The sequence below is a fragment of the Poecilia latipinna genome, unplaced genomic scaffold (genome assembly GCF_001443285.1).
Source record: "Poecilia latipinna isolate Pla-1442-1.1 unplaced genomic scaffold, P_latipinna-1.0 Scaffold620, whole genome shotgun sequence".
Lineage (NCBI taxonomy): Eukaryota > Metazoa > Chordata > Actinopteri > Cyprinodontiformes > Poeciliidae > Poecilia > Poecilia latipinna.
The window spans coordinates 34935-60571 of NW_015113236.1; the positions used below are offsets into that span (position 1 = coordinate 34935).

Sequence of the window (25637 nt, forward strand, 5' to 3'; positions counted from 1 at the left end):
CACCTGAGGGTGTCAGATTGTCTGTCAACATTTTGTATTATTACACTACATTTTTATCATTGACAAAAACAAATGTTGTGAAATAATATTAGCCTCGTCCTATAAACAACAGCAGTTAAAACATTCAAGTTGAACTTTACATGCTTTGGGAAATAGTGTCAGGGGAAAGAAAGACATTAAATGAACAAACTGCAGGTGCATTTATTCGCTGTAGTGTGGTGTTTATTTGGATGAATTTCAGGACGGACAAACAGCAGAGTAAAATATGGTATACTCACTGTATAAGTCCTTATATATCCCAGCTTGGGTATAAAAGAGAAAGGAGATTTGTTTAACCACAGCAAAGGAGATGAGAGTGCAGCTAAACAAGACTTTTTGTTTGTTGGAACAGCACTCTCCACAATTACTGGTGTTCCTGGTAAAGGCGTGCAAAAAGGCCTTGAAATAAATAAACTTTTATTGCAAGAGCATGATCCCACACTGAGCAAGTTTAAAAAAGAAAAAGAAAAAAAGATACATATATAGTCAGAGGAATAATTCAAAAGATGGAGCAGAACAAACAACAGTTGATCTGTGAAAAACTGGACAAGGATCTTCTATTACTAAAGACAAATAAAACATGTTTAATAATCAACATTTGGTTGCAGATAAAATAGTTTCTTGGGGTCACCAACTCTCAGAAACACCAATTTATTTGAAAGCCTTTATACATGTCTTCACAAGGGGGGCAATTATTGTGGAGAGAACTGTAAAACTTATATTTATGATGATTGGTAATAGTAACAATTAGACTACAGGCTATTTTATGGCATAATGATGCTAGTTTACAAAATATGAAAAGCTCAATAAGTTTATCAGAAGAAAGAATGGTTTCTGTCGAGCTGGATTTTGGTCTTTGTTGTGACCAACCAGTCTATAGAAATCAAACTTTGTATTATTTATTAATTCATTAGTTATCTATGATACATGATTTGTTGGGTAATCAATTAATGAATAAAAAATTAAACATACTTTATTGTTTTTGTGGGATTTTTTTTATAGATTAGGGTGTAAACAGCAAAACGGTGTAAGTTTAGTTATGCTCATGCTAACTGCATTAGTGGCTAATATTTCTGCTTGTTACAATAAAACATACATTTAGTCAAAAAACAAAAAAGAGAATAAAAATATAATAATGCCCCACAGCTTTATGTTTGTGATTAGTCTGTTGACCTCAGTTAGCACAAAGGATTAGCATTGGTTTCTTTACAGTAGTTTATTGAGTTTTCCTGCCCTGATAAATTTGAAAAATAAATTGAACAAGGTCAGACAAACAGTCTCCATAACTATAAAGAGTGCTGAGTCTTCATCCAAAGCGGTTACACTAGGTAAGAAAATAACAAACTTGGAATTTTTAGTTTCTCAGTTTTTTTCCTCTTAGGTTGTTGTAATTTTAGTTATTTTAGCTTCCAAACGGTAAACAAACTACAACTAAAAGTAATTATACATCAGTTGGAGTGAAAAGTAGTCACTTCATATTGACTCATAAATAAGAGGCCCTTTTGCACTGCTCAGCCTGGGTTCGAGCTGGGTCAGGCGTTTCTGCACTTAGCACTTAGAGCCCGGCTCCCGCCCTGGATCTGGTTCCATTCGGGCCGGCCAGACCTTGCTGGTTTGAAGTCAGGTGTTGATTGGTTCATTTGCTGTGGAGACTGGCACAGAGACCAGTCGTCTTCCAGACTTTTTCAGAGGTCTTGCTAAACTTTAGACTCTAAATGCTCAATGGAAACATAATTGGGCCAGAGCCGCAGTACAGCGGATCCGTGTCGACTACAGCCAAGCCGGCCCTGCAGTGCAAAAGGGCCTTAAACACAATGTGGTGTTTGCAAATGTAGCATTAATTGCATGTAGCAACCATATAAACAACGGTAATGAGAGTCAATTAGCAACTTTATCGTGCAAGCATAAAATCCCAGGAGGAACCGACGACTGACAAATGATCATATTAACAGGAATAATGGTATGGGGTAAGGAAAGAAATTTTTATTTACTTTGATTAATTTGCATGCCAAAAAGTTTATGTTTCCAAGTTTTTTTTTAGCTACAGTCGAGGGCTTGAAGGTAAAACGTGGGATTTTGAACTGTGAAGGACATTTGTTTGTCCATTATATGTTTTCACATTATACAGAGAAGACAGCTTTAGATGTCTACTATATGGATTCCTTCCAAACCATTGATAAATCTGCTGAAATTATTGATGCCCCCTCGACCTTTCTGCTTAATATTTATTCAGTCAACTGTAAATTCATGAAGTCATGGATCCATCAGCTTCATTTTCCAGTCGGTGATGTCATGTGGTGACGTGATAACTTGTGACCAAACGACCCTTAAGAAGTGTCTAGAAAATGCAAAGCTGACGAAAAGCAGGGGCTCCTACCTTGTTTCTCTTGAAATAGGCTCTGCGGCAGGCAGCAAAGCACTTCTCGCTGCAGAAGCTCTTCAGCTCACTCCCCATGCTCAGAGAATAGCGTTTTACGCCGACCTTCTGGCACCAAGCGCACATAATCTGCACATTTAATGTGTCTTCATCTAGACAAAGGGAGAGAAATAACAGAGCTAGAAAAAATATATATTTTCTCCAAAAAATACATTGTAAATGTGGGCTAAAATATGCCAAAAACCTAAATTCATCCAGCTGTTGTAGATGACATAGTAGAAACATATGAATGTTAAAACTCTTTAAAGGAATGTAAAAAAAAACAAACATCAGTAGAAACTGAAGAAGAAAACTGGTGAAAATGTTAACTCAGTGCAAACCAGTTATCTGTGCTGAAGCATAAGCAGATCAGCAGAAAAAATTAAATGTTAAATCCACTGTGTGTGAAACAGGAGTATTTGTTCAAAGATGTCAAAAAAAAAACCTTAAATACACACAACAAATTCTGCAGAGTTAAATCAGAGTTATTTCAACAATAGTTTGAGTAGCTATGACTATTTCAAGTGTTAAAATTACTCAATTTCTTGTTGAAATCACTGAAAGAGTTAAATTAACACCAATTCTGATAAGGACCAAAGAGTCGGCATAGTGTTGATTTAACTCTGCAGATTTAACTCTGCAGAATGTGCTGTGTAGTTTTATGAAAACGACAAAAGATGTAAAGATTTGAAACATCTGATAATGTACCAAATTCTCATGGTCCATTTTAAGTGTGTTTGCTGTTTGACTCAGTTAGTCTTCAAAGTCAGCAAGGCGTGTCAATGATTTGAAAAGTTTATTCCTGTTGTCAAAATATCACAACTTCTGTCCTGCAAAGGCTGGATTTATAGGCATCTGAATAGCCAGTAAAGTAGTTAGACACCAAAAACTTTGAGATCACTTAAAAATTATTAACAAAACCCATTCAGTTATTTCTATATGATGTGGGGGAAAAAACACATCGATAAGTAAGTCGTCTTCACAGTTCCTTTAGTCCCAGCCTGTTAAACAGTTAATCCAAATAAAAAGTCTTCGGTGTCTGGGCAGCAAATTATTTTAAAAGCCCCTTGGTGATAGTGAAAGGCCTCTTCTGTGGTAAACTGTGACTGCTGATGATGCGCTTTGGGCTTTTAGTGCAGTTGCCGCTGAAATGAGAGAGATCCTCCAATATTCCCTCTAGTATCTCCCAATTATCACGTTATGACTGTGTGTGGGTGAGGGTGGGACGGATGCAGGCCCATTAGTTTTTCACCTCGTGTCACCTCTTTATCACTGCTGGAAGGGCTTTTCACCTCTTCTGGAGCTTAATGGATCTGCAGGGCCATCCAATTTTAAGTAAAGACTAACTCACAATTAGGGGGAAAAAACTCTCTTGGGCCCTAAAAACAGCAAACGAGACTCGGTCTGCATTTCCTCTTTTTTCTTCTCTCATGGAAGGATACCGAATGGGACCAAAGCTAATGCAAAATTACTAAATCTTTCTTGATGTATTTATAAAAAGGGAGATGCTTGCTCCTCCTAGGAAGCTCTCATAACACTCGGGTGGACAGTTATCGCTGTAATTATGCAGCCTCCCGACTAGATGCCACCATCATTCTCCATACCTGCACCTCAAAACAGCCTTTGTGGGATTTTAGTGGAGCACATGAATTATTCAGAGTGTGTGTGGATAGGTTGGAGGGGGGTGAGATGAGTTGAAGAAGGTGTCAGCCTGGTAGTTAGTTGGTACCGGGCTTTAAGTGGGGCCGCACCATCTGTTTTCCTGCCTGGGCAGGGCCAGTGGGGACTCTTCTTGGGCGCTGCCAAGGTGGCACACTCCCTCCGTCGGAGAGTATCAGCCTCCTGTCCGCAGCAGACACGAGGGATAATGAAGCCCCCTGTCAGGCCAGGGAGCGCGGACATTTCCTCTGAGAGTTGATGGGGTAATGCTGGCACCTGGGCAGCTGGTGGAAAACAAGGTGTACAGCAGGTATCGAGCTCGTTAGCTGGCCGTCTCTGGCTGATACGGAGGCCAAACTTTTCACACTGTATAAACATTTGTGTCAATGTCCATATCGCTTTGGGTTATATGGGTTTCTATTAAACAAATGGAAAATTCGAGCTGGGTTTTGAATGTTCCTTTAAAATTTGAGGCATTAGAACATTCTCTAATAGTTTAGGAGTTATAACTGAGAAGGTGCGCTCACCTGAGCTGGTTATTGGACCTCAGAGTTCATGATGACATTAAACAAATTGCAATATCTTTCAAATAGGGTCCGACTGAAAAGGACCTTTGAAAACCAACAATTAGATATGCAAATTAACCTACTAATGGGTAGTAGATTAGAGTTTCATGCTTCTGTTTATTAGTTCCTGTGAAAAGTCAAATTACAGCCATGTAAACATTTCGACATAAAGCCAGGAAGAAAACAAGGCACAATGTCTAAAGATTTACTTTGTTAATTTAAAGAAGATGTTAAAAATATACTAAGGTTGTTAAGAAAAGAACAACTGAACAAAATAAAAGAAAACTATCAGGACCATCTGACCTCTGAACAGCAATATGTGGTTTCTGTCATTATTTCAAAGTATTACTAATACCAATAAAGACTGAGGAGAAACATTGGTTTATGCATAAACAGGCAAGCAGAATCGACTGTCATCAGCAAACAATGTAAAGGAATTCTGCATTTCCTAAAAGGGAATAAATATTTTGAAAACAAGCCAGGGCCTAGACTGGAAGCTGGAGGAACTCCACATTAAAGTGGTGTTGCTGATCACTTACATGTGGAGTTCCTCAGGGTTGAATCCTAGGCCCCGTCTTGTTTTCATGAACTGAGAAATTCCGTCTGCCTAAATAAGACTTGACACACTAGTTTCAAGTTCTCAACCCATGCAATGTTTCTGCATTAATAGCAAAAATACTAAAGCCTACAACATGAGTCTTCAAATCCAAGCCTCAAAGTTCGGTGTCTTGCAATTTCTAGATATGTTCCTGGTTCAAGATATCCAAATCAAATGGTTAAATTACCTCCTCAGTCTGAGGTTCTCCAGTGTCCTGCTAATGACCTCAACTGAAGCAGAAACAAATCTAGAAATTGCAGGGTACTGTCCCTCGAGGCCTGAATTTGAGGAGTCCTGGTTCATAAGTTCAACGAGCTTTCAGTCTAAGCAATATACCCCCTCAGTTAGCATGTTTTTTAAATGCAGCAAAGTTCAGCTGAAATGCCTGGCAAGACAGTCTTCCCCTGTAGATTAAGACATGACACATTCTTGACAACATAACTTGAAGACATGATAGTCAAAAACAGATCTGATTGTGATGATTCACTTTTATTAATGGCAAATCTGCACGATTGTTCTGGTCTTTTTCATATATTTTTACCCTGAACTAGTATTGTTTAAATGTGTTTCCTTTAGACAACAGTGAGAAAATGCCCAAAGAAAAATAGAAGGAGCATTTCATGTGCCAATACCTGCAGGGGGCTTGATAAGCGGTGGAGGGATCATAGGGACCACTATTGGCATGTTTCCATGCTCCTTGGTGCTGGGCGTGGAGGTGGAGGGAGTGCTGGACGGCTCGGCGACTCCATTTCTTGAGTTTGGCAAGGACAGGGAGCTGTTGGCTCTGTCTGGAGAGCCTTCACTGCTCTCTGTCGAACCTGGGATTTTTGGCAACGAGTTTTCTGTACAGATAAAAGGGTTCAAACAATTTAAGGATTTTCATGACCAACAGATGCGTCCACTCACTGCAAACGCTGTTGTAATGTAACATCCTAAAGTTGAGAATATCTTACTGCAGCACAGAAAAACATCTTTTCTGTTTCAAAATAATCCAAGTGATCCGAGCAGTTTGCAACTTTTGCACATTACCCAATCATACAATTTAAAACTTTATCTCTGATTATGATTTGTGTTTGTGAAGTTGCATCTGAATGAACCGTAAGACTACCGGGAAAATGTAGTTTGAACAAAGACCTCACGCTGATTGAAATGATCAAAAAAATATCTGCAAATCTCTATGAACTGAAGTTGTTTTATGAAGAAGAGAGGGCCAAAATCAAGCAGCAAATGACTTCATGAGAATTTCTGCTCTTAAAAGTGGCTTTACGTCGTTCTGAGTCATTGAGCGTACTTAAGTTTTTTCACAAACATCAACAGGCTGGATCGTTATAATTTTCTAATTATGTAAAACCCAGCAGTTGAAAGAGGGTGAGTTTCCTTTTTAGCGTAACATTTACACCATTTCTCAAGTGCTCTCGGATTTTGTCAGTGAGTGTAGTTGCAAAAGTTTATAGTTAGGAGGTAAAAACGCTGCTTCAAGTTGTTATTACTGAACATCACGAGGTTTAGATCCTACAAAATAAACAGTTATCGACAGAGAAAATTACTCAATAAGAGATGCTACAAAATTCAAACTTTGAATGTCAAACCAATGATTACAAAACCACAGCATGCAGCAAAGAGTTATCCATTAGAGTAAGCTGAACGTGAGGCTTGCCTTTGAGCACTGAGATGTGCTGCGGCATCTCTCCAATCTCCAGGTTATCGGCGTCTCTTAGCTCCACCTTGTCGTAGCCGTACCAACCCAGCAACTCATTCATGGTGTTCTCTGCAAAACTCTGTAGCACAAACAGACAGACGGGGGACAAAAATACTCATAAAAAGAAACATACAATAAGGACTTAGGCTTCCTATATCTTTGATAGTACTGTCAAAGTTATCGCCTACCTAAAGTGTTTTATGTTTTTGGCATCTTTCTATTAGATATTTCACATCATAAAACCTGCCTTATTGCCAGAAAAAGGTCATGTGAATTATCAAAAGCATTTGAAAGCATTGAGAAAGTAATTCCCTCTCTTATTAAATCATGAATGAAATGTAATTAACCACATTTTCAATTCAGTAGGTGGCGGTGGCTGATTTGGGACAACATTCTGTGGACTGACAAGGTGTGCGTCCTGTTACATTTGGCATAAAACTAAGAACATTTCAGAAAAATACCATCACACCAACAGTGGAACATGGTGGCAGTGTGATGGCCTGGAACATATTACTTCAGAAATTCAAAGAGCGGAGCAAAGTGAGGAAACGTGTTTATATTCAAAGAAAATAATTGAACATTAAATCTGGAAATTCAATAACTGCTTATTGCTGATTGGACGAGTTACTCAAGACTTTTTCTTAACACTACAGAGCCATTTATTTTGTAGTCAAGGAAATGGAGTCAGAAGCAACATTTTCACTTAAGCAAAACTAAAAAAAATACCAAATAAATAAACAAAAACTAACCAGAAGAGGAGGAACAAGAAGCTAGAAACTATAGCATAAAGTCAGTGTTGATTAAAACAATAAATCTGTTGCTTAGGTTTAGGTAAGCATCACGTTTTGGGTTGAAGAAGATCATTGTAGTTTGAGCTGACATTTTACCCCAGATGTCCACATACATATTTTAAAACCCATGCAGGTGAAACACTAAAGTATTTCTTTCACAACACAGTGATTAAACGCTTTAGTTCAGAGCCGTAATGTGTTTAATGCATGTGGTTCATCATCAGCATACATCTCTCAGCTGGAACATTTCCAGAAGCATCCGTTCAATGAAGTGTTACTGCAGTACAAGATTCAGCCTTTATTTGGCTATAAAACATGAAAATGTTCCTGGTGAGAATAAATCTATTGGGGCAGCGTGAAAATATTAGTCCCAGGTCAGGAAATGATCAGCAGAGTAAATGTTCTTATAAGAGCAAGTCTGTTCGAAATTAGTTATGAACGTGTTTCTGGTTTCTGTAGGTTGCAAGAGTAAGTGCTGGGCAGTCTTTCACCTACAGTTAAAAATTTATCTAGCTGTAAACCAAAGCCCAAAAGTAGGGAAATTTGTATTTGGGTGACATAGCAATAAATCAAACGTGTTTATTTCGCTTTGAAAAGGCCATATTTATAATGCAATGCATTTATGGTTTTCATAAAGTCTTATCCTTGAAAACTAAGCCCTTCGAAAGAGCAATGTGTGTCTTGAAAAGTTACCTATAAGTTCTTCAATATTGAGAACTAACTTCTACGTTCCAAGAAAACATCATGCAAGTTTCAGAAAGTAACCTGAAAGAGCCATTTTATGCAACTTGAGCCGTGAAGGATTTAAGTTGTTATTTTTCAAGAAACAAGAAATAACAAAATTTAACTTAAATCTTCGGCTAACATTAGCTTAAAGCTCAAATACAATTAAATTATGTTTGACGACTCCACCTAATTATGTTAAATCAGTACAAATGAATTAGTTTGTTGTGAATGAAAATGACATCAGCCCACTAACTTAAAAAAAAAAAACTTAATCAAAGATAATGTAAAATTCTATGACTTAAAAGGAATTCAAGCACAGAAAACACAGAATAAACTCTGCCTATCTGAGACACCAGGAGGAGCAGAGGCCTACTTCATCTGATCTAATATAAAAGTTCTTGTTATTCCAAGAAGAATTCAGTGAAAGTGATGGGAGGGCACAACAAACGAGGAATGACAGGAGTTATTGATCACTCTGTCATGAAATACCACTGTGGAAAGATGGTCAGTGGGAAGATATAGGAAATTAACTGTGGCACAATCCTTGTCAATGACAGATTACAGAAAGCATCATGCTGTTTGTGTAGTGTGATCTGAGCCACACAAATATTTGAGTTTTCTTCACCTTTATTGTGTGAAATTTACAGCGGAGACAGTATAAGCTATTCCTAAATGTTTTCTGTTTTAAGATTGGCTGGAACTATCACAATTATTGAAGAATATTGCGTTCAGTTCTGAAAAAAATCTTAATACTGTTGCCATTTAACAAATGCAGATAACTTTGCTAGTCCTAATGGATCTAAAACAAGGAAGTTTTTGTCTCATTCCATGTCAGACGGTGATTTTTGTTTTTCCACAGAGAATGTAATGATTTCTGCTGTAACAGCACAGGGACATCCTACTTAGAGAAGTTAAAATCAACTCCAGTTACTAATAATGTTATCATTCTGCAAGCTTTATGGAAAAGGTGTTTGAAGGTGTGAAGGCTGCTAACGAGGACAGCTCCAGTAACAACACTCCTCCTCAGATAATGATGAATGACAGCGGTGCTCTTTCTGCCTTAAGCTTCCCGGAAGTCAGATTGATTTTCACAAGTCAAAGTTTGGTTGTGACAGCTACCAACACAACATCGCTGTCATTCGCAGAAACACTGTGTGAGGATATCTTTGCAATAGCAAGAGGCAAAAAATGGGTTTATTTCTGTTTTTATGTCAAGTGCCATGAAAAAGTAAAATTGCATTTTGTTACTTTATAGCAACAGACTTTAAAGCATGTTGTGAAAACCAACAGGGGTGTGTATTTGTTAAGAGGAAACAAATATATATAAATAATGTTCAATTATTTTATACAAATAAAGGCTGACAAGCCTGAAAACCATGTACTCTGTTTATCCACTTCACTGTGCTGCTGCAAGGTTCAATAATTTTCCATGCAACGTAACTATAACACACAATAGTTTTTGTAGTGGCTAATCAAGTTTTATTGTCTATTAAGTTGGTCACAATCAAATCTAAACAGAAAATATGTTGCCACCAGGGGCTGTTAGATAACAAAGCTAAAAGGAGCAAAGCACAAGGGCAGAAAATTGTCCAGCAGCAAAAGGTGAAACCTTAAGAGGAGAAAATCCACCTATTGAAGAAAGGAGTTGGAGCATAACCTGCGCCTAAATGTACTCTAGAGTAAAACGGATATAAGCCGTAAGGTAACCACACAAGGAAGACAAAAACACAGCATTTCTGTGTGTCTCCCCTTCCTTCCTGCCAACCTGTCCTCTCCGCCACCCTACTACTTTGAGAAAGTACGAGCGTTATTAGGAGTGCAACCCAATCCTCGCTGGCGGCTCATCAAAGTAGTTGCACCAACTTCTTGGCTGTGGGTGCACAGAGGCAAGAGAGGCACAGAGGTAGCTACAGATGTATGTAAAGAGGAGGCATGATAGCCTTTAATCTACATAAATGGCTAAAATGCTAATTTAATATGATTGTAACAAGTGCAAGTGCTTTAAAATGCACCTGGGCAATGTAAGGGGGAGATATTTCTGCTCTTTTGTGAAAGATGAGCCCATAGATTTGTTTCTTAGATTAAAACCTCCAGTGCAGAGATGCTGAGAACAGAAACAAAGACGAATGGATGAAATTCACATTGAAACAAAGAAGGTAACTATTAATTACTGCTAGAAGTTTCTAAATGCTCATTTGTTACAGCATCTTTCAGAAATCAGCTGTTGATCAATACGTAGAAAAGTTTTCATCAAAAATCCCCTCCAGCTCCTCACAGGGTAAATGTTGAGTAAGTGGGTAAAAATAGGAACGGCCACGATTATTGGCAGCCTTCTGTTAATGCCGTACAATCTACTTTTCCCCCTTAGCCCAGCTAAATAAAACTCCTTTACTACCATATCTATTACAAGGCAATTTGGAACAATTTTCACTTTATGATAAACATCTACTATAAGATATTTTTGTAACTTTTAAAGAGCAACCACCTTAGGTCTATTTTTAGGTTTAAGCCTAAAAACAAACTTTTGCGAAAAGATGATGGATACATTTCCTTCTACAGGCAAGATTATGGGAAAACCCCCCACAAATTTTACAACCTAATGACAAGATTTTTTTTCATGTCACTCAGTAATGACAATTCAATGAGAATATTCCAAAAAAAAGGGGGGGAAAAAAATCGTTATACTGATGGTGGTGGATCAACTCTTGATAAAGAAATTGCATCAAAGGCCTTGCTGCAAAGGATGCAGGAGGAAGTAAAATAGAATAGGAGGATCCCACACTTAATGAAAAACAAACCCAGATAATAAATAAAGAGAGTTATGATGAAAGGACTAATGTGACACATCCACGGGAGAGAATGAAGAACGAAAGAAATGAACAATCACTTTAAATGACACCAAAACTGTGGGAACATTACAAAAATAAAAAGAAGAGAAAAAAAACTACGTGACCACAAATCAAAGCAAGGCACTAAAATGAAACACATGGACCCAAAAACCACAGTGGAAAACTCTCATAGCTTTGCCTTATTTAGAGGAGAAGTTCTCCTGTCTTTCCCATTTTGAAGAGTGGTTAAGAGAAATTTGCCTCAGTCTCACATCCTACTTATACCTCAGAGAAACATAAAGTTATGGACTTCTAATTAAATGTTTCCATACACTGTGTTACATAAAAAAATCTAAATAAAAAGAAAAAAACTTTCACTCCTTTTGAATTGTTTTCATTTTGTTAAAAATGATATTTCTTCACATGCAGATTTTGTAACAAATGAATCAATTTTCTTAGCTCAAAGTCTGGGGTTGTCTAAAGTTTTTAATAAAAGATTGCGCAATCAATGTAAATGTTTTTATTGTTTATTTTCAAAGGGTTAAAAAAAATCACAGATACTTTTTGACAAAATAAAAATCAGGGCAATCTGACCTGAGCCTATCAGACTCCCACACGTGTGAAATGGTTGTGTTGGGGAAAACCTTTTTAAAACAAGTTCACTACAATGTTCTGGATCATTAGAAGTGTGTTAATTTCATAGTGCAGATACTTTAATTACAGACGCAGGTCAAACACTGACACTCCTCAGTCGTATTTTCAGAAACTTGTGTGATATAAATACATAAAATTCTGCTTCAACACGCTTCTCCTTTGTTTCCCTTCAGTCAGACCCAAACATAGCCAGCAGGGCTTGTGGTGATGATGATGGTGGGAAACCGACACCTTGCGGTAGGAAACCAGAGCAGGTTACAGAACACTGTGATAAAATTCCAGAATCCACACGCCAACTTTCCCCCCGTCGCTTCCCCCTGGTTTCCACTCCCCTGCCGCCTCTCCCTCTCCTCTGCTTTCATTCCCCTCTACTTTTCTTGATACTTGATCCAGCAGGGACGCTCAGGTTACAGTTTTTACAGCTTAGCCAGCCCGGCTCTGTATACATTCCTTTCTCCCCTTGTTCCTCAGCCCACTTCTCGGCCTTTCCGATCCCCTACATGCCCACTCCTTCTGCTCCGCAACTTCTCACTGGGGCTTATTCTACCCGTGCAGCCAGATGAAGGAAACTCTGTCAGACTGTTTGCTTTGTTGGGGATGCATTAGTCCTCAAAAAGGGCACATTGTGAGTCAATGCGTTTCTCCAGATTTGGTCAGATATATTTAAATTGCGAGAAGGAAGCAAATCTGAGCCGTGTTTTGGTTTTAGCAAAGGAGCATCAACGCTTTCTTCAGAAAATCAATGCAATAAAATTCACTAAAAGGATTGAGGCAGAATCCTGCTGTAATGGACATTGGGTTTATCACCTAGTTTATTAGAACTGTGTGTTCGATTCACTAACATCACACTAGTTTTAGCTTCTGGATGGATGGAGAACCTGACCGCAGCCTCACAAGCTATGAAAATAAAAACACTACAAAGCAAATGAAGCTTTACATCATTATTATTTTAACATATTATTCCCTGCCAGTGATTTAATAAAACAGCAATTTAAATTCCATTAGTTGTGAAAGAAATAATGTCAGTAGAAATGCATAATACATAATAAACTTGTCTGAAATGAACAGGCTATGTTTCCTAAACTTAAATTATTTTTATTTTCATACAAATTCCTTCAAAATGATTACATTTTTTCCTTTAATGAACTTACTTCAATTTAAAATTAATTTTCTGGAATTTACAGGGTTATTTCTTGAACTTGTGCTTAACTTTTCAATAATATAGGAATTACACTAAACTTGGAGGTTATTTTCCAGAACTTACACTTTGTTTGTTTTAAGATATACTTTCCAAGATTTAAAGACATTATTTATGGAACTTCGATGATACTTTCTAGAAACCTGGAAGTTACTTTGTTTGAAGTTACCAGGAACTCTTCTTGAACCTATAGATAATTTGCCTGAAATATACAAGTTACTTTCCTGCGACTTTCAATGTTACTTTTAGAAATTAGGGGATATTTTCCTTGAACTTGCAAGTAAATTTTTTAAATGTACAGGTTATGCTCTCTCAACTTACAGCCAACTTTCCAGAGTTTACAGTGTGCTGTTGTGGGATTCAGGTGTTGCTTTTTAAAAACTTACAAGAGACTTTCCTGGAACTTACTGGTTACATTTCAACAATTTACAGCTTATTTTCCCTCACCTTACAGAGAAACTTTTATCAAAACTTAAAGGGGACTTGCTAGGTCTCTTACAGAACCAACTGCTAAAGCATACAGTGGGGCTTTTCTGAAATATTTTATATTATTCTCCCAGCAACTACATTCAATTTTCTAGCAGATTACACACTACATTAATTTACAGGTGAATCTCAGCTTCAGAGGATACCAGGTGACATGTCAGTGCAGAACAGCCCTCCATCTATTGTCTATGCACATCTTTGAGTTCAAATTCAGGATGTTTTTATAGCATCAGTTCACCAGTTTACAGTCAATTCAGTTCAATCATAGAGACAGGTGAATCAATTACACACTTTCCAAAAATAATGTGATCAAGTTCAGTTTATTATGTCAACTGGAAAAAAAGTTTTCTATTTGGAAACAAAGCCAAGTGCATCAAAGGACTGATTTTGCACCAATCACAGCTCCTGAATGAGAATGGGATTATTTTTGGATGGATGAGAACTGACATTATCCATTTTTGTTTCACACGAGACTTTTATCAAATACAATACTTTTTACTGGTTAGGAAACTAAAAAGAGACATTTGGCGCAAATATCTCATATTAGTTATTTCAGCAGATTACATAGTTAAAAGATATTTAATCTAAAAACAAAGTTATTTAATTAAGCTCTTTAAAATAAGATTAAAAGAAGGTTACATATTATTATTTTATGGATTGTATTTGCAATTTGGCCAGGAAGTAAATTGAGTATTTTTTTTAAATCTAACTTCAGATTTTTCACCTAGCCAGTTTCACTTACTATTCTAGGTAAAACAAGATGTTTGATTTAAGATTCATATAGTGGCACTCAAAAGTTAATACCCCCAGTTACAATGCCAGACTCTTGTGATGCAAGAAAATTGCATTTAATAAATAATTTAAAGTATTTTTTCACCTTTAATGTGTGAACACTGTCGCAATTCAGAATGTAGGATTCCTGGATACTGGAAGAAGTATCCAGAAGACTGGATACTGAAAATGACTCAAAGCTTTCTCACAGCAAAGTATTAGATTAAGGATAATGCACAACCATGTAATTGTACCTTTTTTATTCTTTATATTTTCTGTTTCCAAACTGATCGGTTTGTTTGTTTTTTTAGCTGAATCATAAAGGGCCAGGGACTTACCCTTCTATTACACTCCATAAAAGTTTTGAAATGTTTCATTATGGTCCTTTTCTCTTTATACAATTATGGCAATTATACAGACAGAGAGACAGTGAATGGTTGAAACCTTGATCCAAGTCACAGAATAAAGCAACAGACAAATTAGCTCAGATCAAATTAACAAAATAACATCTGACACATTTAAGGTGACATAATTTACCAAACTATGACTGGGTGTGCAAACTAATTCAGACTTCTCATACTTAAAATATGCTTTCATGACATTTTAAACAAACATTTTCAGTTTGAAAATGCAGAAGCTAATCTGCATTATATTTCTTAAATAAAATCTGTGCAAAATGTCAAAAGAAATAGGCTTACTGCAAAAAAGTGAATCACAAAACAAATACTAGCAAAAACTAAGGTCTCTTGGTATTATGCAATTGCATATTGAGGAGTCGAGAAGAGAAGATAACCAGCATTTGAGGGTTAGGTGTTAAGGATATTAAAAAAACAAAACAAAAAAAAAAAACATAAAAGACCGGATATTTAGATTTAGAGAAGAATTATCCTTTGTTTTGTTTCCTGCACCTGAAACCTGATCAAAACAGAATTTCAAAAGAAAATGTGAAGAAAAAGAGGCCAAGATTCACAAAATTATCTGAAAAAATCCAAACAGACTTGAAACCTGCTGATAAATTGTACCGCTTCAATCAAATGAGATGCTTAACTGACATGTCACAGCTTCAAAACACATCATAAAACATGTCAGTCGACTGAATTTTGAATGATGACTTGCGTCGCACAAAAAAATCTATCATTTCACAGCCGAAGGAAATGCAAACCTGCAAAATTCATCTCTGAGTGACAACTGGCATCATGCAATCATATGGTCAGCGTGACGAATCATTATCAGTTTGACTTCTGTTTTATTCCCAGCATTTTGCAGCGTGCGTGATGAATCTGTAACAATGACAAAACTGGGAGGGAAAAAAAAACGGGAGCTGTGCCACAAGCTGACCTTCATGCGCCAAAAAAAATTCAGCTCATGAATATTTTGTCCATTTTAAACACTTCGCCCATAAGGACAGAAAAGAGAGCCCGCCCTGCAGCACGCATCCCGTTGCAACCGTTCAGTCTGTAATCAGCAAAGAAAACATCAGAGCTGGAAAAGGGGAGGCAGTGATCATGAGTACGGTGCACAGTGAAGGACACAAAACACTAAGTAAGAAAAATAAATAAATGGATCAGATGGAGAAAGATGTTGCACCAAGGAGGGCGTGTTGGACGGCTTTTATTTCATTTATTTATAGATGTCCTATTTGTGCATCTGTTTTTATTTTTATTATGCACTCCACATATGCAGATACGTCTCAATAAATTTGAATATTATTAGTTGATTTATTTTAATTATGATCTTAAGGTTTGAGGTCTGTGTGGTGATTCTAACATGCTCTCTGTGGCTTGTGAATCTCCACAAAACTCCTAGACTGAGTTTAGTTTACAATACAGTTTTTCCTTCCACTCAACTTCCCATAAATATGCCTGATAATAGAACTGTGTGAACAGCCAATCTCTTTGGTAATTACTTTTTGTGCCTTACTCTTCAAGGTGTATGTTGGACAACATTAAAGTAAGCAGTTGTTCCCATCATTACGTAAGCCATAACAGGCCATTCCTGTATTCAAAATTATTTTTCAGTCATTTTCATTCTAAATAAACCCTTAAAATATATAAATTTCTATATAAGGGTTATAAGTTCTACCTATTATCCACTTGCATCCTTCCTCTGTCATCATAATCAGATTTTATTCCATAAAATAATCATTTTATCATCAAAAAATTAAAAAATATATAAGCAGATATTTAAACATGTTTTCCAGATTGAGGCACTGGAATTGAGAGATTATAAATGCATTTTGACAGAAGGGGTCAAAAACAAAACATCCTCACTGTGGATGAAATGAAGAGTATTTGTTCCTGTTTTTACAGTACCAGAAAATGAGCAGTGACACATGCGCTTTGGGAACGACCCACACACACACACACACACACACACACACACACACACACACACACACACACACACACACAGACACACACACATGAAAACCATTTAATCTTGCAGCCAAAATATGATGAAATGAAAACACATCACTGCATTTATTCCTTATGTGATCACCTGCTCCTCCATCCCCAACAACAGAGGAAACACTGGCTGCTCCTGCGTCTCCAGCCAAATGTGTACAAACAATGAGGGGATGCAGACAAAGCGGGTTGCCTCTGCACGCACACACGCACGCACACGCATAAATACCAGGAACATTTTCATGCTCCACAATGAACCGCATGGAGCTCAAATATCCCAGCGTGCACCGAGTCAAAGAACACAAACCACTGAAAGAAACAACGCGTGGCTCAATGTGAGGAAAAAGGGGAGAGGCCGAACACAATGTGCTCTCCTCGACAGAGCGCGTAAAGAGGCGCACATCTGGATCACACGCCTCTGGGCAGCTGCTCAACACTCTCACAGACACGCACACACGCACACACACGAAATAATGCAAACCCACGCAGAGCTCCAAAAGCATCACGGATAGACTAGTGTTTACCCCAAATTGATCTCTTAATTATGGACATTGTGTGCGCTCCCTAGTTCCTGTATGTGTACGATAGTATTAATAGTAATAGTAGACGGACTGTTGACGCCTTCACTGACGCACTGGATTTTCCATTTACTTCGGGTGAGCTATGAAAAGCAGGGCGCACAAACGGCGTGATTATGACAGGCGGCATTACCCCCTCAGAGTATCCCTTCAACTTAATAGTGAAAGTGAAGCAGTGAGCGTGTGCCGCATCCATTGTGTGAGGCTGCAGAGCCTCCCATTTCAGCACAAGAAAAAAAATAAAATATATATATATAAAAATAAAAATGCACAAACATCGTAAATTAAAGTTTGGTTATTGTGTACCAAACTGCACAAAGGTGCAGCCGAAATCCTCCTCTGAGGGACAGCTATTGCTCTAACACAGACACACTCCACGCGTAATCTCATGCAGCTTGGCACACAGCCTCTTTACCTTCATCTCTTCATTTATTTCCCTTTTCACCGGGTGCGCTGGCTTGCGGCTTCTTTTATTTTCCGGAGGTCTGCCCTCTTTTTCCATTTCTGCCATGTTTTCTCTGTGATACTTCTGTCAATATTTGCGGTGAGGAGGGGAGCGGAGGAGGAGGGGGGCGTGTGTGAGAGAGAGCGAGAGGAGAGAAGCGGCGGCAGCTGTTTACAGCCGCCACACGCCGGAGGTCCTGCGGCTCTTCAGCGACCCGAGTGACGCCGGGGATCCCGCCGAGGGTTCGCGGTGCCCGGCCGAGTCAGCCATCTTCTGTGCCGTATCCTCCGCGGTCCGTGCGCCGGTGCTGAGCCGCCTCTGTGAGTCAAAGGAGAGGTTGAGTGAGGGGAGAAAACGAGACAGGGGGAGGGGCGTCGGCTGAAACATTATATGACGCGCTGATGATCAGAGGTAGGCTATTTCTTCTCGCTTTCCCGTGGAGCGCAATCAGAGCGGCCCTATCCACTTAGCGCACAATCCGTGCCCTGCAAACAGGTGCGCACACGCACACCACTCAGCAAGACACTTCAGCAGAGTCTGCTGCTGTCATTTTAAAACAACAAACGTCACGTTCAGAGCGCTTAAGGTCATCCGTTGTAACTTCAACTGGATACTGGATCAAAGTCCCTTTTAACTTTTAACTTTTAACTAATGTATAAGAACTTACTAATATTAGAAAGAGAGGCGCAAAAACGTTTAAACCTTCAGTCAGTGTTGAAATAAAGTTTCCTGTTGGGTTTCTCTACATCCACGGCTCCTAGATTGGGGTCCAAATGTATGTCAGCACATTAGAGTATTAAAGAAAGGCAGTAGCTACTAGATTCTGCTAAACTTGTAAAATAAAATTAGATTAATTACACACATGGGGATATATTTCAGCCTTGTTTACCACTCACAGCTATTCGGAAAGCTCTAAATTCTCAGTACATTTTAATGCTGCAAAAGACCAATAAAACAGAAAATAAAGCATAAACGAATACAGACATTTCAGACTGTGAAAAAGTATTTAAATGTACTACACAGTATAAACTCAGCTGTGGCTCCTTCACAGTAATTATTGCATCAACGCAGCACGGCATGGAGATGTTAGGGAAGGTCATGTTGCTTTAATAGCGATCTTTAGCTTTTTTTTTTTTTTTTTAGGTATCCTTTTAGTTCCGCTGGAAAATGAAATCAGTATCCCCACAAAGCCTATCAGCAAAGGGAACATCAATTTTCTGGTACAGATCCCTGCACTGACTTTCGACTTGATTGAACACATGTGGACCAAAAGTAGCAGATGACATGACTCCCCAAATCATCACTGACTGTGGAGACTCTGTGTCTTTCGTTCCTTCCTCCAGACTCTTTATTTCTAGAATAAATGTGAAATGCACTTCCATCTGAGAAGAGGACTTTGAAACATAGAGCAACAGTTCTGTCCTTTTCCTGCTTATTAGCCCTGGTGTTTCTCACTTTGTCACAGGCTCTGTCTTAATGTAAGAAACAATGAAAACCCGACTGTGAAGTGATTTCTGAAACTCTTTGTGAATCTCCCCCAAACCCTTGAAAAGGCTGTTAAACTTCTCAAGGTTACTATTATCTATTTTGCTTATGCACACACCTTGTCCTTTCACTTAACTTTCTTGTTGTTGAAAAACTGTCAAGTCAGAAGTTGTACGTGATAAAACATGCAATTTTTTCACATTTAATTAAGTTTTTTCCCCCATTGTATCTGTAACTGACAATCACCAAAATGAACATAAATACACTCGATGATTTGGCTGTACATAATATTACATTTACATTTTGAAGTTGACTTTAGTAATAAATGATCAGTGATATTTTAATTTATTGAGATGCTACTGGAATGACGTGAGAATACTTCAGGAAGTTTATAGATTGGGAATAGCTCTAAAACATTGTTTTTGGCTGAAGAAGAGTTAAAGATAATTAAGTTCAACAACTTCTTCTGAATTGTCATTGACTGCACCATCTGCACAGCAGAAGTCAGCGTCTCTGTACGTTACAGCAGATCTTGCGGTATTGCCTTACTGTCAAATGGCACAGGAACCAGAGGCTTTTCATAAATGTTCTGTGCTTTGTGCATGAATTTACCTGCTCCTGCCTCACGTCGCCCTTTGAATCACAATGAGGGAAGCCTCTGAGAGTTTTGGATGAGGCTGCTCATGGCAAAGTGACACCCATTTCAGGCGGAAAATCAGCAGGAGCGGGAGCTGTGAACCGTGATGCAGGGTCAGGGTGAGATGACTCTTCACATCCCTCGCAAAACCCGCAGCAGGACAGCATCTGAATCACAAGATCCAGCATTCACAGGGCCTCAGACACTTGATTTATTTTAAATTAAATTGGGGATATTTCTATTTAGGAAACACTGAATGCAGATTTATACACTACCTTTCCAAAGTATTCGTGTATTCAGTTTTTTTCCCCCCACGTTTTGTCATGTGACAACCACAAACATCATTGTAGTTTGGATGGATTTTATGTCATAAATAAGAATCTGGAAAGTCTTGCAGGTATTTATATTTAACTCCTTCTACTCTGTTACCCAAAAATAAAATACAGAACAAGCAGCTTACTATAGGATTACAGCTAATGCAGGGGGGCTACGTTATAAAGTAATATCTCAGGCTTTGAACATTTCCCTGAGCATTTTTCGAGTAGTCGGCTGTAACTTCACTGCCTTGGCAACCAGTACAGGAGATCGTTGCTCCCTCAGGCCTTTCACTAATCAAAAATTGACTGTAACTCTGATTCCTGTTTCTTACAGATGATTTCTTCTACCCATTTTTTCTTAAACTCTTTTTAACTCTAATTTAAGCAATAACTATACTCTGAGCATACTGTTCTTTCAATACTTTGTACTTTAATTATTAGACATTATTATTACTAGACATCGTTTATAGTATTTCTGTTGCACCAGCAACACATGACTCATAAAGTACAACTATTCTGTTACCCAAACATGGAAAGAGTGTAGCAAACATTTATTATTTAGAGAGTAAATCAATTCGTTTTTAATAGTTTGGTTTTTGAGCGGAGGAAGCAGACGGTCGTGTAAGATGTCCTTGACACTTCACTAACAAGCAGACGCAGAAGGAGTCAATAAAAGCATTGTTTCTGTGAGGACATTCACCAACACACTGGAAATATTATATTGTCACAGTTATTGTGTTACAGGAACTGAAAGGTGAGGAGCTTCACTTCTCATAACTTGGACTGTTTGGTTAAAAATGGTATTTACTGGAAAGGAGATTTTTGTCACTTGGTATAAAAATGATGCAAGACATGTAAAATAGTATTTAGAGACGTGCAGAGAAAATGCTTTAACTATGCACTTATAATCATGAATCACGTTAAAACTAAGATGTATATACGTTTGCATTCAGTTTATAACATGCACAAATAACTAGTAACTACCATTTTATTTGTACATTTCATTTCAGTAACTTTGTATTTCAATTTTTTATTGAAATTATTAACCTTTGTTGACCTTAAATTCTGCAGATTTCATCTTATCCATTGTTCTTGAAAGTGGGTTTAAGCTGCAGCCAGGATTGTTTAGATGTCTGACCAGTTAAATAATGCCTGCTTAATGATTTCTCGCTCAATAAAACCAACAATTTGAAGTCTGCTCTTGCAATTTACACACACTTTTAAAAAATGTTCACAGCTTTTAAATGGTCCTGAATTTTATTTGCACTGTGAAAAGTTAGCAATTATGGCTCTTCAGGGCTAAACCATTTTACTTGTGTTTGTTTCTGGTCATCATCCTGCTGGAAGGTGAACCACTGCCCTTGCCACAAGTCTTTTGCAGGATCGATTAGCTTTTTTTGTCTGAATTTTGCTCAATCTTCTAATCTTCTCAGCGTCTTTACAGCATAATGCTGCCACCACCATGTTTTGCAACAGGGATGGTGTCTTCAGGTTAATGAGTTTTAGTTTTTCTCTATAGATGGAGCTCTGAATGTAGGCCACCACAAATTTAAATTTGTTCTCATCTGACCAAAGCACCTTCCTGTGTGTGCTACATGTCTGGTTATTCTCCTTATATATGTCTAGTTTGTCAGTCAGTTAGATTGCTAAGCTGTCCCACCAGACTGAGGGACAGGGTCTTTCCAAGAGCTCTGCAAGCCATCCCTCTCCTCCATGCTTCCCTGTACACACCTACTCACTGCACTTTAACTACTGCTGAGGACGTTTTGAATGAATGGGTCAAAAAGTCTTTTACTCCCCACATTCAACAGCTGGTGAAAAAGCTGAAATTTTATATCAAGATAAGATTCTTTCCATCTTTTAAGGCTACAAAGCAATTGGTTGATGCTACTTTCAAGTCTGTAATGGACTATCATGACATTGTGTACAAGCATGTGTCTCTTAAATATCTAATTTGACTGGATACTGTTTATGATAGAGCTTAATAACAACAACAACAATAATAATAATAATAATAATAATAATAATAATAATAATAATAATAATAATAATAATAATAATAATAAGGTGCATTAACAATGTATACAATCTGTATATCTGTCTCTTTTATTCCTTTTTTTTATTTTGCTTTAATTTATATAAAAATTTCACGCCCTGTACTTTTATTTTCACCACGAGCCACTTTATCTTCCATCATTAAAAATCTTCTGTCTTATGACTTTATCATCACTACGCACAGTGTAACCTTTCGTATCACTTCCTAATTATACACAACTTTGTGTTGGAAAACCTAAAATTTTAATGTGATATTATAAATTAAAATTTTAAAAACATAATTTAAACTAACCGGCTTTTCTTTCCGGAAGTCGTGTTAGGAGGTCGCGTTTCCTGACGTAAGGAGTTACGTACGTAAACATGGCGGCGCCCTGTTTGGGTTAGTGTGTTGTGAAACAGACCTGGATGCTCTTACTGTAATGTTAAACCCGTTTTATTAGCATTTTTGGGGGTGTGTTGATTGAGTGGACGGCAGTAGGTCGCTTTAAATATGTGAAGAAGCAGAGAAGCCCGGAAGTGTTTTAGATAAAGCAGCAACGCGATTTTAGTGCAGAGGTTATAGTAACATGTTTCTAGCTCCGGGGTCGAGTCTGACCCGCTGGGTGTCCGTGTCCGTCCGTGGACTGAGAGGTCTGAGCCTGTTCTCCAGCTCGGAGTCCTCCTCCAATTGGAGCAAAGTGGTGTCGGACGCGGAGAAGATCGTCGGGTATCCCACGTCGTTCATGAGTCTGCGCTGCCTGCTCAGCGATGAGCTCAGCAATGTGGCCATGCACGTCAGAAAGCTGGTGGGGACACAGCATCCCTTACTCAACACAGCCAGGTAAGGATCATTACCGTCTGCAGGTGTTTATTACTGGTAATTATGATGGATATTGGCTGCAGCTAATCAACACAAAATCCGGTTGCACAGTTTGCTACGATGTTAATACAAAATTGTTATGCTGTGCAGGAGAGAGTCACTTACTAGCTTAAAAAGGAAGGTAGCTCGAAAGAGTTATTGTTAAAGAAGCTGGGTCTTCACAGAGTGTTGTATTCAGAAAGTTGAGTGGAAGGAAAAAGTGCTGAAGGCATAGGAGAACTGCAGTCTTGTGAATCTTGAATTCAAGATTTTGGGGCAAATTCACATGGTGTGTTGTGGCTGGAGTCCATGCTTCAAGAACATCTATGGGGGACTTTTTCTGCCATAATTAGAGAGCACATATTTTCAGCCTTAAAGCAGGATTTCACGTCTTTTGTTCTCAAAACTTTTAATATGTTTGCTGCTTACATTTTCATTCTGAAAGCAGGACTTCATGTCTTTCTTCTCAAAACTTGTACTGCTTGTACTCAAAGCTTCTCGCGCTCAGAACTTGTCTCTGCTCTGAGCAAATCTTCGTTTTCAAAACTCTGCTCGCTTATGAAACATTTTGTGCTTGCTTTTGGAACAAAAATGCGCTGTAGCCTGATAATCTGTCAGCCAGTAAAATGAAAGTGTTGACTGGGGTGCGTTTGTTTCCTTCGAGTGGTTGTCCCTCCTACTTTGCCAAACCAAAATAGCGGGATATTTTTGTTCAAATTGATGAGGGCTTGGGGTTTAACATTTCACAAATAAGATGGACATATTATTCTTGATATTTTGTCAATAGAGTATTACTATACTGTATTTATGTCCACCAGCGAAATGGCAACTAATATTAGCAATAGTCTGTCAATGTTTTGTAGGCTAACATTTCTGTACTGTTTGTAATGGTCTAATCTAATTTTCTAAGAAAGAGAATTTTGGGTTTTCATTAGGCAGAGTCATCAAAATAATAGAAGTCTGAAATATATCACTGGGGTTCTTGTTAGAAGAAATACTTAAATACGTTTTTCTTTTCAATAATATATAATATTTTATGCTTAGTTGGCTGAAAATGACATGAAAAACAGCACTAGTGCAAAGAAAAGACCTTCACTGGAAATTTTTGATCACAGATCAGATTATACTGTGAATTCATTATTCAAAGTATAATAATGATTTCTGCCTGCTTAGGTTGAAAATAAAACTAATAAAGGATTAAATACCTTTGAAATGTAGGCATGAAGCGCCATTTTTATTGGAGATGTTTGTTGATATTCACCTGGATCATCATCATCATGATCAGAAATCCTGAGATCTCCATGATTATAACAATGTCTCACCTTGAAGTTTTTGTGATAGTCTGTTTATCAGTTAGATTTCTTAGACTCTTTCTGGTGTTCGCCTTTCTTTCAACAAATACAAATATTTAGGTGAGAAAATTTGGATTGGTCACAAACAAACATCTTGTTTTATGTTGCTAATGACATATTTTACATGAAAAAAGTGAAACCGTTGCCTCATTTAGCCTTTTGCTCTCCAGTCTTTCTTTCTTGTCAGTGTATCATATAATGTAATGTAAAGCTTCTTGACTTTACATCCATAGCAGAGCTTTATCTACAGCCTTGTTTTTCCACAACAATTCAGCCTTGCATTGAGCGGTCATTTATCTAAATAACTGCCTTCAGTATTACAGTGCATTGTTTGACTGCATGTTTGTGTTTGTTATGTCATATAAGTCACTTCTACGGTTGCTCTTGACTCCACCTGCAGATCTATTGATGGTATCCCCTTTCACCCCTGTCTCTGTCAGGCTAAACAACAGTTCAACACAATCAATAGTTATTGTTTGTTTTCTCTCTGTAATGCATGCCCATTGCTGTGTGAAAGCTGCAGTTTTATCTGACTTTAAAGCTGATTACAAATCTTTTCCTCTAATAACTAAGTGCATTGGGGGCGGATGGTGCTGCTTTTATTTATCTAATTAACCTGACATAGATGTGGACAGATGGAGCTATTCTATTATTATTTTGTGTCTTTGTCTGAAATGTCTTTGCAAAAGTAGGAAGTCACAGACAGAGTTCTCACAGATTATTGAAAACTACAAAATCCATTAGATCCAAAGGAAAAAGAGCATGGGGTGTTTGTTTATTTATTTATTTATTACTTAACATATAAAAGCTGCTTCCATCCATCCTAACCATTTCATCCTTCTTTGTGTCCATCTTTAGATGGATGGATGAATGGAGAGACAAAAGGATTGGTGATGGATAGATGGATGAAGATGGATTGATTGTTGCAGAATATGGAAATGGTGAAGGATGGATAATCAATTGATCATAAAATGGATGATTGGATAGATTCATGGATGGATATTTGGATAGGGAAGAAGAGATGAGATGATGCAGAATGGGTGGATGGATGTATTGATTGATTGATGGAAGAATTGTTTTTGGATGGATGGATG

General features: G+C 37.8%; 2 protein-coding genes across 6 annotated transcripts in view; one reads left to right on the forward strand and one right to left on the reverse strand.

The window, feature by feature from the left end:
• Window positions 1–18178, reverse strand: part of sobpa (sine oculis binding protein homolog (Drosophila) a) — a 40555-nt gene extending 22377 nt beyond the window's left edge. For 2 of the 4 annotated variants that reach the window (XM_015043183.1, XM_015043181.1), the window contains exons 1-5: window positions 17830–18178; window positions 6936–7056; window positions 5911–6120; window positions 2417–2568; window positions 279–302 (exon numbers count right to left, since the gene is read on the reverse strand). In XM_015043183.1, coding sequence (XP_014898669.1) covers window positions 279–302; window positions 2417–2568; window positions 5911–6120; window positions 6936–7056; window positions 17830–17925 — 603 coding nt within the window. In that variant the 5' untranslated portion in view covers window positions 17926–18178. The remainder of the gene's footprint in view (window positions 1–278; window positions 303–2416; window positions 2569–5910; window positions 6121–6935; window positions 7057–17829) is intronic. The other 2 variants (XM_015043184.1, XM_015043182.1) reach the window with 1 other exon arrangement.
• Window positions 18179–22605: 4427 nt separating this feature from the next.
• The window catches only part of pdss2 (prenyl (decaprenyl) diphosphate synthase, subunit 2), a 40697-nt gene continuing 37665 nt past the window's right edge, over window positions 22606–25637 (forward strand). The window contains exon 1 of one of the 2 annotated variants that reach the window (XM_015043185.1): window positions 22606–23173. In XM_015043185.1, the coding sequence (XP_014898671.1) occupies window positions 22920–23173 (254 nt within the window). In that variant the 5' untranslated portion in view covers window positions 22606–22919. The remainder of the gene's footprint in view (window positions 23174–25637) is intronic. The other variant, XM_015043186.1, reaches the window with a different exon arrangement.